Source organism: Rhopalosiphum padi, chromosome 2 (assembly GCF_020882245.1).
Source record: "Rhopalosiphum padi isolate XX-2018 chromosome 2, ASM2088224v1, whole genome shotgun sequence".
NCBI classification, from domain to species: Eukaryota; Metazoa; Arthropoda; class Insecta; order Hemiptera; family Aphididae; genus Rhopalosiphum; species Rhopalosiphum padi.
In genome coordinates, this window is record NC_083598.1 from 50,983,927 (window position 1) to 50,996,606 (window position 12,680).

The 12,680-nt window shown below is 26.0% G+C and overlaps 2 protein-coding genes across 2 annotated transcripts; one reads left to right on the top strand and one right to left on the bottom strand.

Moving 5' to 3' along the window:
- Nucleotides 1–208: 208 nt before the first annotated feature.
- LOC132919935 (surfeit locus protein 4 homolog) lies at nucleotides 209–1,662 on the top strand. The gene is made up of 6 exons (XM_060981882.1): nucleotides 209–440; nucleotides 532–795; nucleotides 892–1,024; nucleotides 1,084–1,181; nucleotides 1,252–1,431; nucleotides 1,501–1,662. The coding sequence occupies exons 1-6, from the start codon at nucleotides 387–389 to the stop codon at nucleotides 1,585–1,587; spliced, it is 816 nt and encodes a 271-aa protein (XP_060837865.1). The 5' UTR covers nucleotides 209–386; the 3' UTR covers nucleotides 1,588–1,662.
- Nucleotides 1,663–2,802: 1,140 nt separating this feature from the next.
- LOC132919934 (protein arginine methyltransferase NDUFAF7, mitochondrial) lies at nucleotides 2,803–6,358 on the bottom strand. The gene is made up of 7 exons (XM_060981881.1): nucleotides 5,814–6,358; nucleotides 5,591–5,701; nucleotides 3,747–4,019; nucleotides 3,569–3,682; nucleotides 3,337–3,501; nucleotides 3,106–3,279; nucleotides 2,803–3,032 (listed from the first exon to the last, which is right to left on the bottom strand). The coding sequence occupies exons 1-7, from the start codon at nucleotides 6,054–6,056 to the stop codon at nucleotides 2,853–2,855; spliced, it is 1,260 nt and encodes a 419-aa protein (XP_060837864.1). The 5' UTR covers nucleotides 6,057–6,358; the 3' UTR covers nucleotides 2,803–2,852.
- Between the last annotated feature and the right edge of the window lie 6,322 nt (nucleotides 6,359–12,680).

The following is a 12,680-nucleotide window of genomic DNA, read 5'->3' on the forward strand; positions in this document are numbered from 1 at the left end:
AAATTACAAATAATTATAATTTATAATTTATCATAAATAAAAATAACAGAATTAATTAATAATTAAGATTTGAACCTTGAATGGTACCACTATTATATTTGTTCGCATTAGGATATTAAAATTTTTAAATTAAAAATGACATAATGAAAAATGTACAAAAATGAATGACGTCGATAACTAAAACGTTACTATCATCCGATCGATCACATCATCAACATGAACATTTTTCAAAAAACAAATATTAAAAAACAATTGTACATTTTTCATTAGACTGTAGACCTACTTTCATATTTATTGTAATAATACATTATGTGTATGTTAGTGTAATATTTTAACATTAGATTATTTATTAAAGTTTATTTGTTTTCTACTTTTTGTGTACTATTATGGCATTCATACCTAAAAACTATATTGACAAAGCAGAAGATATTTCAGAACTGGTAATTAGTTACAACAAATACAATATAATATATTGTATTAATAAATTTTAAATATGAAAAATTACTCACTATTTACACATCATTTTTGTAGGTTGTTAAAAATTGTAATGCATACTTGCCAACAGCATCTCGGTTATGTTTGATATCAACATTTATAGAAGATGGCCTCCGAATGTATTTTCAGTGGTCAGAACAGAGCAGATACATGGATATGTCTTGGAATTGTGGAATGTTTTTGGCTACTATTTTTGTTCTTATTAATTTAGTTGGACAGTTGGGTGGATGTATACTTATTTTACTACAAAAACATGTCCGAATAGCTTGTGGAATATTATTTTTTATAGTTGTATTACAAGTAAGCCATAAATTTTAATTATCTTAATCTTTTATCTTTAACTAATAATGTTTATACTAAACATATGAATAAAATGTATTTGCATTTTGTATCTAGACAGTAGCTTACAGTATTTTATGGGATTTCCATTTTTTACTGAGAAATTTTGCCTTAATTGGAGCATTATTATTAGTTCTTGCTGATAGTGAAGTAGAGTCAAAATCTCTGCTTGCTGGTATTCCATCATTGGGTAAGTTGCAATATTATTAAAATTTAGACTTAAAAACTAATATGTTTATTGTTTTTAAGGAGAAAACAAACAAAAAAATTATATGCAACTGACAGGAAGATGCTTGATTGCATTTATGTTCATTACACTATTAAAATTTGAAATATCATTTTTCCAGGTTTATATTTTAAGATACTATAATATTGTTTACATATGCCGATAATTAATGTTTTAATTTTTTTTTGTAGCTAGTTCAAGACTTTTTAGGAACTGTTATGATGGTATTAGTTTTTATTGGTTACAAAACTAAACTTAGTGCTTTGGTGCTTGTTTTGTTTTTAACAAGTTTAAATTTCTATTATAATGCTTGGTGGACAATACCTGAAACAAAACCTCTTCGTGATTTTTTAAAATATGATTTCTTCCAAGTAATTATATTAATATATTAAAGATTTATTATTATTTGTTGGGGTTTACTAATTTATTTTTATAATTAGACTCTTTCAGTTATTGGAGGCTTATTAATGATAGTACTCAGAGGACCTGGTGGAGTGTCAATGGATGAACATAAAAAAAATTGGTAATCTCTATTCTAAAACATATATTTAATATAATGATGTTATTTTTCAAAAACAAATATATAAAGTTTGATTATTTAATATGTTTACTAGATATTTACATAAATTAACGTCCACTTCATATCATATATCATAAATTAATTTTATTAGATCATTAAAAGAGATAAAACTTAATACATATAGTATAATCCAGGGATCACCAAGAATCACAGACACATTTTTTACAAACCCTGATGGTTGTGTAATTATAAAATACATAATAATTTTTAATTTTTTATAAATAAACTGTGTAATGGTTATTCATTTTTAAGGTATGTAATCATTATAAGTGTTTGGAAAGTTTAATATGTTTCATAGAGGACCCCCATAGAAATTAGTTGGTGATTTCTTATATAATCCGTTCAATTCATCTTGGCACTTGGTAACCATAAATATTTGAACAATATAGTTTTAGGTCCATAGTTTTTCAAATTTTTTTGGTACACAAATGCTAAGATAAACTGAGTGAGTTATACAATCAATTAAATATGTGCTTTAGTAATTAATAATATAGCTTAAATATTTTTTAATATTATAATTTACTGAACAATCGATTTATCAACACTGGCTGTTGGATTAGTAATGTATGTATATGTACACTTTTTGAATTTTCACTTTTTAAAAGAGCATCTCAATGGTATGTGGTTTTTTCAATATTTTAGTATTGAAACGAGTTTTATATGTGTAAAATATTACAATTTATAAATGCTCATTATTCATTTCAAAATTAAAATATTGAAAAAAAATTCTAACAAACCATAGGTCAAATTTTCTCTAATATTAAAAATAAAGAAAGTTAATAAGAATTTCTATTCTTTAGACCATATGAGAAGTAAACTGTCTGACTAAAATGCACCTGAGTTTATTTATTCCCCACCCGTTTGACATACTAACACAACATTGGTGTCAGTCGCTGCTGTTGGTCTACAGAGCGGTTTACTTCTCTTGTGGGCCAGAATCTAAATATAAATTATTTATGTGATGCACAAAGTGCTATATAATTACAAAAAGATATTATGCACAAACGACTTACATAATATATATTATATAAATATGTAATGTGTATTTATTTAGTTTTTGCTTATATTTATTATTTAATTATTTGTAACAACTTACTACAAAAAACATAAATTAATTGAATCGGTCATAGTTTGGAAGTTTGTAAATTATATATACAATGTATAAGGTGTTAAATTTTATATTTATCTAATTATATTAATTCAATAGTATTCTCACTTTTTTGTTGAATTATATAAACCAAATCCACTAATCGGATAATTATGTAATATTGGTGCCATTGTTGCTGGTACCATTCCCATTATTTTAAATTTATTACCCATTTCCATTAATTTATTATAACCAAATGTCAATGATGTTGCTTCTTTTTCATTTTTTGTCAAGGTCAGCAAATTCTTTAAACATTCAATAAATTAATTTTATTACAATAAGTATTTTTATTATATACCATATGGTATCTTAAATTACTTGGTATCTCAAATTAATCATCAAATTCTCTAAAAATATATTTTGGCAAATTGGTCCGAAAGCCAAGATATCAGATCCAGCAACATTTTTTAGTCTGCCAAAATCAACATCTGCTGTCAAGTCTACAGTTCCAGGATTATGTAATGGATTAACTTGTTGGTGTCCACTAAAAGCCTATATATAAACATTTATTATTCTGATGTTTATGAAAAACAATACTTAAAAGCTTACCCTAAAGGTATCAGTTATAGGCTTATCTTGTCCATAATCAATACATAGAAATATTCCACCATCTATTATTATTCTCTCACTTAGCTTCTGCATAATAATAGCAGCGTCAAGACCAACTTCAATTTCAGTTTGATTTCTGAGATTTGAACATTTATAATATTCTATCTATTAAAAATAATTACTTATTAAAATAATATACATTTATTTATTCATACATAGTTAAATAACATACTGAAGATATTAAATTTGATGTAGTTGTAGATGTCTTACTTAAGACATAACGAAATGTTCCATTTAAATAATTTTCAATATCTATTACTATTTCACGCCATTTCTCATTAGTTTTCTAAATATGAAAGTAAATAAATAATAACAGCTATAGACTTAAATATTCAATAATTTATACTTGCCCTGAATTTATGTACAGGTAAAGCATCAAAAAATTCTTGGGCAACTATTAAACTAAATGTATTTCTAGGGATATCATCTATTGATTCATACCAAAATATCTCTTTCTTTCCGTATTTTTCACATGTTCTACCGTGTTGATAATAACATTTGCTCGATTCTATCCGTAAATCTGAACTGCATAGTTTATTGGCTTGTTCTAAGCTACATTTTTTACTTGTTTCTACCATATGTATGCTAAGGTCAAGTGAGCTGTATTGAGTTTGTTTTAATAACTGTAAAAAAAAAAATATTTTAAAGGATGACTAACAGGTAACTAGGGAAAATTATTGTAAGTCACTACTTTTGATGTACATAAAAAATTTACAACAATCATTGCTACTTCTATATGCAAATAAAACACTTTTTTTAAGTTAAAAAATTGCCATCTATAGGCACAGCAGTATCACCAATCATCTAATTTATGTATGCCATCTGGCATAGATATTTTAGATGGGAGGACCATTGTGGGATACTGAGACCCGGCGGCAAATCTAGAATTTTACATTTAAAATTAAATAAATATTATATACAAATGATTAACAATAAGTATAATTCTAATAATAATGATTATAATAAAGTTCCATTAGTTGTAATAAATATACCTGAATTACTTAAGTCAATTTTAGATTATTTTTAGAGCAAATATTAGAATAAGAGTACTTCACACCACTCTATCAAAAACAATGTGTGAAGTGTGCGATTTTTATTTTTCTATTATTTATATATATAATAGGAAATAATTTAAAACAGAGAGCCACTAATAATATATGAGCACTATCTACTTATAGTCTGAGCACGGCTATATGTAAAAATAATTGAATCCACAATAAATCTTTTATATTAAATTAAGGTTAAGATAAAAATAATTATTATGTTAATAAATTTCTGTAAAAAATACAAATTAATAATTTTTGGGCTAGTCACAAAGGAAAATAATTGTTATAAAGCAATAGGTATTTGCATATAGCTCTACAGCAGTGTTTCCCAACTGGTGTTCTGTGAGAAATTTGGAAAAATATAAATTAATTAATATTTTTGATTTGAATTATGATTTTAACATAGAATAGCTCCAAAAAAGATATGGGGGTTCCACAAAACGTTCAAGCTCCTGCAAAGGTTCTGCGAGTAAAAAAAGTTGGGAAACACTGCTCTACAGTACAAATCTTAATATGTTTAGGTACCTATATCACTTATAAAATATTTATTAATATTTAAATATAATAAAACACCTATATAATTATAAATTCTATTTTAAATATATTTTTCAATATTGTCATAATAGGTATAAAGACTTATAGGTGAATAATTTAAATAATTTAATTTATACTCTGTCTCAAAATAGAGTACAACAGGTGGCAACTGTTTACTGTCCGGCAGCGCGATTCCCACATAATGGCATAAGACCTAACCTAACTCGTGGAACGGGAAAGAAGGGCACAGAACTAGTGTTTTTTATTTTGAGACAAAAGTATAGAAAAAGTGTTGAAAATATAGGTTAGGATATAGTGCAAATAACTGTATTAAAGAATCAGATCAGATTCTTGAAGGAGAACATTTGTTGGAAGAAAACTAACCACAAAAAAAAAATATTTTGTTGAACTATAGGAATATTTAGAAAACTAGAATTTCAATACCTAGCAAAAATGTCTGTATAATATTCTTATATATATGTAATGTCACGTTTATGTTCATAAAATTATGATGTATATCATGAATTATATATGACTATTAATTAAACATTTTTGAGTATAACTCATTTATGGTTTAAAAGTAAGTAATATACTATTTTATATTGTAATCTTACTCTTAGCATATCTGTCATCATTACTCCTGTTCCTGGTCCAAGCTCTATTAAATTCACAGGAGATGGACATCCTGCTTTTTCCCACATGCTTAACAACCATAGCATAACCATCTATAAATCAAATATATGCATTTAAAAAGTTAAATTGAAACACAAAATAATATAACTTGAAAACAAAAGCTAAAAGTAATTTTAATTTTCAATAATATTATTTTTTACTTACTTCTCCATAAAGTTGACTAACTTCAGGAGATGTTATAAAATCTCCATCAGACCCAAAGACATTTCCACTATTATAGTATGTTTTTAATGATTCTCGCATGTATTCAGCTAATGTAATTGGACCATTTATACATATTTTATCTTGGAAATATTTCGTTAAATCTTGTTGAACTGATACATTATTTTGGAAAGTTGTAATTGTTCGAATGACAAATCTTGGTTTCAATTTTAACAACTTCAACATTTTTTAACGTTTTTCAACTGTCTTTTAATATTTGTGCTTATATATTATTTTATCATTTTTATTTGTATGATAAATTCAATTATTTTGTAGTATTACTTTATTGCTAAAATATCAAATATTCAAATTGGTACAGTAATTTTTACACGGTAATCTGTATGACGACTATATATATATATATATATATATACATAAACAATAAATTTTATATAGACAAAAAATATAAAATAAATGTATTTAAGTTTATAAAATTTTAAATTAATGAAATAGAAAACTGGACAGGACGTATGAAATTGGGTCTTGGGTGACCAAAGCCAAGGTGCTGTTTTTCGTCGGCTAAATTGATAAGAATTCTTGTATGTTGGGTTGCATTTCATTAAATGTATAGGTGCCAAACTATTAAATCGAAACTGTAAACTAGATATCGCCCTATGTCACTTAATAATTTTGTATAATTAATTGTTTAAAAATTATATATATAAATAAATTAAATTGGAGTCTTTACCGCGATAATTAAACCAACAATTTTGTCATCATAGAAAGTTAGGTTATAAGGACTAAAAATGTATAATATTGTTACCACGAATTAAGATAATTTAGCGATTCATTTTTAAATTTTTAATGAATTATTCCTTCATTGGTTTTAAGGGAAAGAACTAATTTTCAACTGCAATATTGCACTATTATAATTTATAATGGGTAAGTTGAAATAAATATTATATTTATATTTCATAAAAATATATTTAAAAAGTTTGAATACTTACTAATATCAACTTTAAAAACATACATTAATATTAAGCATATTGTATATTATAATTGTACTTGGGATTATAATATACAAATGTAGATATTATTTAATGATTCCACTTGTCTTCGGCGAATCACTAACTCATGTGAATCATTTCATTCGAAATTTAATTCTTCATTTTATCACTCGCACAGTCGCACCCTAATATTTTCATGTTCATCAAAGTAATAAAATGATTTTAAATGAATACATATATTCTTATATGAATAATTCAAATAAAACAAAAACAAATTATAAGAGTGACTAAAAAGATAAAATAAAATTTATCGAAAATCAAATTGCCAAACTCAACAACAAAGAAATTAACAGTATGTCATTTATAACTAATGTTTTTAATTAATTTTTATCTAATATTGATCTATAACAACATTTATAGATTTTTTTAAATTATAAGACATTATACATAACTGTGTTTTATACTTTTATTATTATTGGATTATACTTATTGGTAGCTAAAGTGGAAAAACGAAATTGGTGGCTATAGTTTGCGTGAGATGATAGAATCGTATTTTGGTTTAATGTTTTGATGATATGGAGAATATTTAATATTAAATGGTTCTAATTGAAAGTAAACGCCATGTACAACAATTTATTATAATATATTTTATTTATTTGTCGATCGATTGTACACAAGTCAATCTGAGTTTGATTGAGATTGCCAACGTCGCAGCCGACGCTGTTATTTCTTCGATAAAAATTTATTTATTATCAAGAGTCGAGACATGTACCTGTGTACATGATAATAATATTATAATAATAATTATTTTTATTGCTATTTAATTATTCACTAATAATCATATAATGTTCTATGACTTCTATGTATACATATCAAAGGCCCACGCGTGGGTGCAACAGAAGGTTTACGTGCTGCATCTGCGATTAAAATTTGGGCAAGGCTATATGTTTTGATTGTTTTGAAAGTAAGAAAAAATCAATGATAATTATTTATTTCTGAAACAAAAATTTAAACATAAACATTTGTATAATACAGATATTATAAATATATCTATATATACGCAAACAACGACTAAATATAAAAAACAAGTCGGTACTCATATAAAGTCAAACGGCGTTTTTTTTTACTAGTATATTTATATAGGTACTTAAGAGACATTTTGTTTTTCGCGAAAGAAATGGGACAGATTGGGAGCACTGGAGCAGGGCCATCATTTGCCGCCGCAATCCAGGCGTCATTTGTCGTCTTGTCGCCACCGTTGTACACTTGCAAGGTTTATAGATTATATACGATCTAATAATCTATAAACCTTGGTATACTTGTATCAGATAAGATCGATGTTATTATTTACATTATATTATGTAATTTTAAATTTCTGATGTGAATGAGATACTACAGAGTACAGTCCACGCGCTGTGATGGTGGTAGGCAATTCATATTTCATATTTCATAATAATAATTATCATTAAAATTTAAATAAATTTTTATAGTAATTAGTAATACCTATAAATACGTGATTAATATAGACTGTTGGAAAGTACAATAATTACAATTTACCTAATTTGAAAATATTAACCATTCTAAAAATGTCAATTTTGAAAATATAAAAAAAATCTAATTTGCTCAGAAAAAATAAAGCAATCCAAATTCTATCTCAAAAAACAGTAGTTGCTACCTATTTAATACCTTTTTTTATTTTACTGGCTTACTACACATGAACGAACAAAAATAGCTAAAAATTGAAGTTTATTAAAAACACGTGTACGTCCTGTACCACTATAAAAAATCCGAATTAAATTCAAGGTTCTGGTGTTATAATATTTCCTGTTACCTTTAAAATTAAACACACGGCATATATAATATCTATTTATACTTACCTATAACTCATTATTGTAGATATAAGATATGTATATAGTTTTGATTTCTTAAACAATAATATGTTTGGAATCGTTATATTATTACCTCTTATAAAACATAAGCAGTGGGTACTGGGTAGTTAATAGTTATATAAACAAAACAATATATACCTAACTGTTAACTATAGTAAATAATAGTAGCAACTAGCAAGTAAGTAAAGTAGCTTATTATATTATAGTACGAGTACCTATTAACCCAATGCATTTAAACTTTAAAGTCAAACATTTCAGACACTGTATAATAAATATTAAAGTATTAATAAGTGGACACACATAATATATTAGGTAGATATTTGTAGATAATAATGGTAATATATATTATCGTGGACGGCGAACGATGATGGTTATCAATAAGCTCAATTCTATATAATATACTAATACTACATGCATATATTGATATATATTTACAACCTACTGATGTATATATTTATTGGCCATTATAGGTATACCATATATAGTCTATAATGATTATGTTATTATAGGCAAATATATATTTTTTATTTCTTAAGCAGTATGTTTGGAATTGTCATATTATTACCTCTAGTAAAACATTGATATAAGGTAGCTAATATTATAGTATTATTGTATTAAACCAATGTCCAATCCATTTAAAGTTAAAAAAAAAAAAAACAATTTTGATTCAACTCTATAATAGGGCGTAACCGTTTTCCGCCAAATTGACCCTAGCCCGTTATCACCATGGCCGTTTTCCGCCAAAGGTTATATTCCGATTTCCGCCAAAAAAATTAATACATTTTTTTTTTAAGAACCCCTGAACTGAATTCATCAATTAGTAATGATTCAATGTACGCGCCTCACCTTGTATCACACACGCGCCTCACCTCACACAGATATTGATCATAAACTATTATCTATATCTTATCTTACTATTATTATTCGCCTATACCCACTGTATTTTCCAAAGCATACGCTATTATATATGAATTGTACGTAAAAACAGTACAAGTATAAATATCACATGTTATACATCACTAGTTTTTCGTCCAAATAATACATTATTATAAAAATTAAAATTATATAAAAAGTACAGGTGCCAGACAGATAGCGAACAATAATCCGTCAATTATCTGCGGATATCGCTATAATAATAGCGCGTACATCGTAATCATTACTATTTGATGGATTCAGTTCAGGGGTTCTCAAAAAAAATATATTAATTTTTTTGGCGGAAATCGGAATATAACCTTTGGCGGAAAACGGCCATAGTGATAACGGGCGAGGGTCATTTTGGCGGAAAACGGAAACCCCCCCATAATATAATATACTATGGTAAATAATAAGTGGATACTGGCTAATAATAATAATACAGTAGAACCTCGATTATCTGAACTAATTCGGACTGCACCTAGTTCAAATACGCAAAAGTTTGGATATTAAAAATTAAAAAAATTTTTTTTTAAAACACAGTTAAATATTTTATATTTTGCACATACATATTTATTATTATTATTAATATTTTATTAGAGTTATATACATTACATTAAACATACATAGGAACATATAATGTTTATTATATTTTTTTAAATTTACCCGTTAATGAACCCGAAATCCAAAACCCGCTAAAAATGTTCACCGGTTTCAAAACTCTTTGCGTTCGCGGATACGATAATTGCAATTCAGATAATAGAGGTTTCATATAACGGAGGCTCAGATAATCGAGGTTCTATTGTATATATGGGCATATGGCTAATATAATATATCGTATGTCCGTCTAATTTTAGAGTACTTTGTTCTTTGGGATCTACATATATAAGACAACTCTCGTCAGATTGAAATGGTACAGAGTAATTTTCTAAGATTCACTAAATTTACGTATACTATACAGTATACACATACACCATCCACCGTATGATTACACCCGTTTCCGAATTTCTTAATATGGATACCCTTGCTAGACAAACACATACTCTTTTAAATGGTTTATTATCAGAACAATTAGACTCTCCTTACCTTTCAAATTTAATTATTTAATTAACTTAAGTCTCACAGCAAAATTTAAGAAATACTACTATACTAATTACTACTGTTTACATTCCTCCGTGCACCTCTAACTATTTAAAGAACCAATCAGAAGTCTATAACGTATTAACGTCTCTATCAATGACGTCGCTTTCCACCTTTATTAATATTTTTACCAATTTCGATGTATATATTATAGTTGATCAGAACTTGTAGTCAATTTTTAAATATATTTTATAACTATAATTTAATTATAATATTTGTAGATATTTATTTTGATCTTTCTAAAGAGCTAGTCTCGTAAATATAATAAATAAATATAAATGTCCAACAGCGTTGGTTATTGCACGATCCTCATAAGCTGAAGCTGAACTTAAGTTGTTTGTTCGGATCGTAGGTATATAAAATTATAATACACTATTATAAAATTTTTATTCTAAAAAATACAGAATTTATAATTAATACTTAAATTATAATATCAGTGTTTCGATAAAACCAAAAAAATATATTTTTACATATTATCAGTTAGACAACAAAGTAAGTACTATTGTACGAATCGTCTAATTAATAAATGTTCATTTAATGTTTTCCATTTAATATATTATTAATGTATAGTTTAATAAATAAAATATTTTCTAGATTATACTATATATTACAATTATTATGTTTTTAAATAAATATTTGATATACAATGTATATTATTAGGTAGTATTAAAATTAAAACAATAATATTAGGTAAGTGGTAAGTATGCTGTACCCATTAAATATATTTTATAGAAAAAGGGAGCTACGTTAGGACTATACAGAGGCTTGCGGAGATGAACAATTTTATGTTTTGCCAAAAACTGTTGCACCAGGTTCGATGAATGAGGTGGCACATTATCGTGGTGAAGAAACCAGTTGCCACTCGCCCAAATATGGGGCCGTGTTCTTCGCACTGCGTTGCAATCTTTTCAAAACTTTAACGTATAATTCTATGTTGATTTTCCTAACTATAATAATTTTTCGTAAACTTTTGAAATTCGAATTCATGATATGACATTTATCAACATATCATATAGGATATAGATAATCTGGACATTTAGATAAGACAGTTAAAAGGTAGCTAATCGCCATTCGTATACATTTTTTAAGTTAAAGAAAAGTATCGGTAAAATGTGCAATCTGCATCCTATAAATCTTAATGAAAAATCCGTGAATTCAATTGTAATCTTCTATTTAGGTTTTATTAATAATATTATACAACTATATATAGTATAGAATAATTATACAAATAGCATCAAAGAGAATGTCAGCACACTATACTACTATAGATACTTTGTTTTTCTCAGACCCACGCGATAGTGTAAGAGTGAATAGTCAAACTTAAATTTAAAAACATAATACGTGTTTGTACGTCAACTATTTTACAATATTTAAATTTTTATACAAACCATATATAAGTTTATGTAAAAATATTATAATTGAAATATGCTCATATCTTATTTTAAAATTGAAATTTTGCAAAATAAAACAATGTTCAAACATAGATAATGTTCTCAATTTTAAATTTGGTAGAAAATCAGTTCACTCTAATATAAATGCTAATAGCGATAAAGTAAACAATGCAGTTAACATCTTGCTGGGTTTGACGCAATTTTATTTTATAGTTATTGTAAAATACTAAAATAATAACCCACACTGGGTAAGATATTGATATGTTTTATACTTTTATAACATGGTGAATATTTATATTTAAGTATAAAAAAATGTAAGTTGCATTTACATAATACTTATTCCTACAACCTATTAGTGTCTAAACATATACATTACCTATTATATATCATATAATGATCATATATATATATATAATGATATATAACAATAATGATTATGTTATTAGAAGCAAATATATAGTTTTAGATTCCGTAAACTATATAATATGTTTGGAATTGTCATATTAACATATTATTACCTCTAATAAAAAA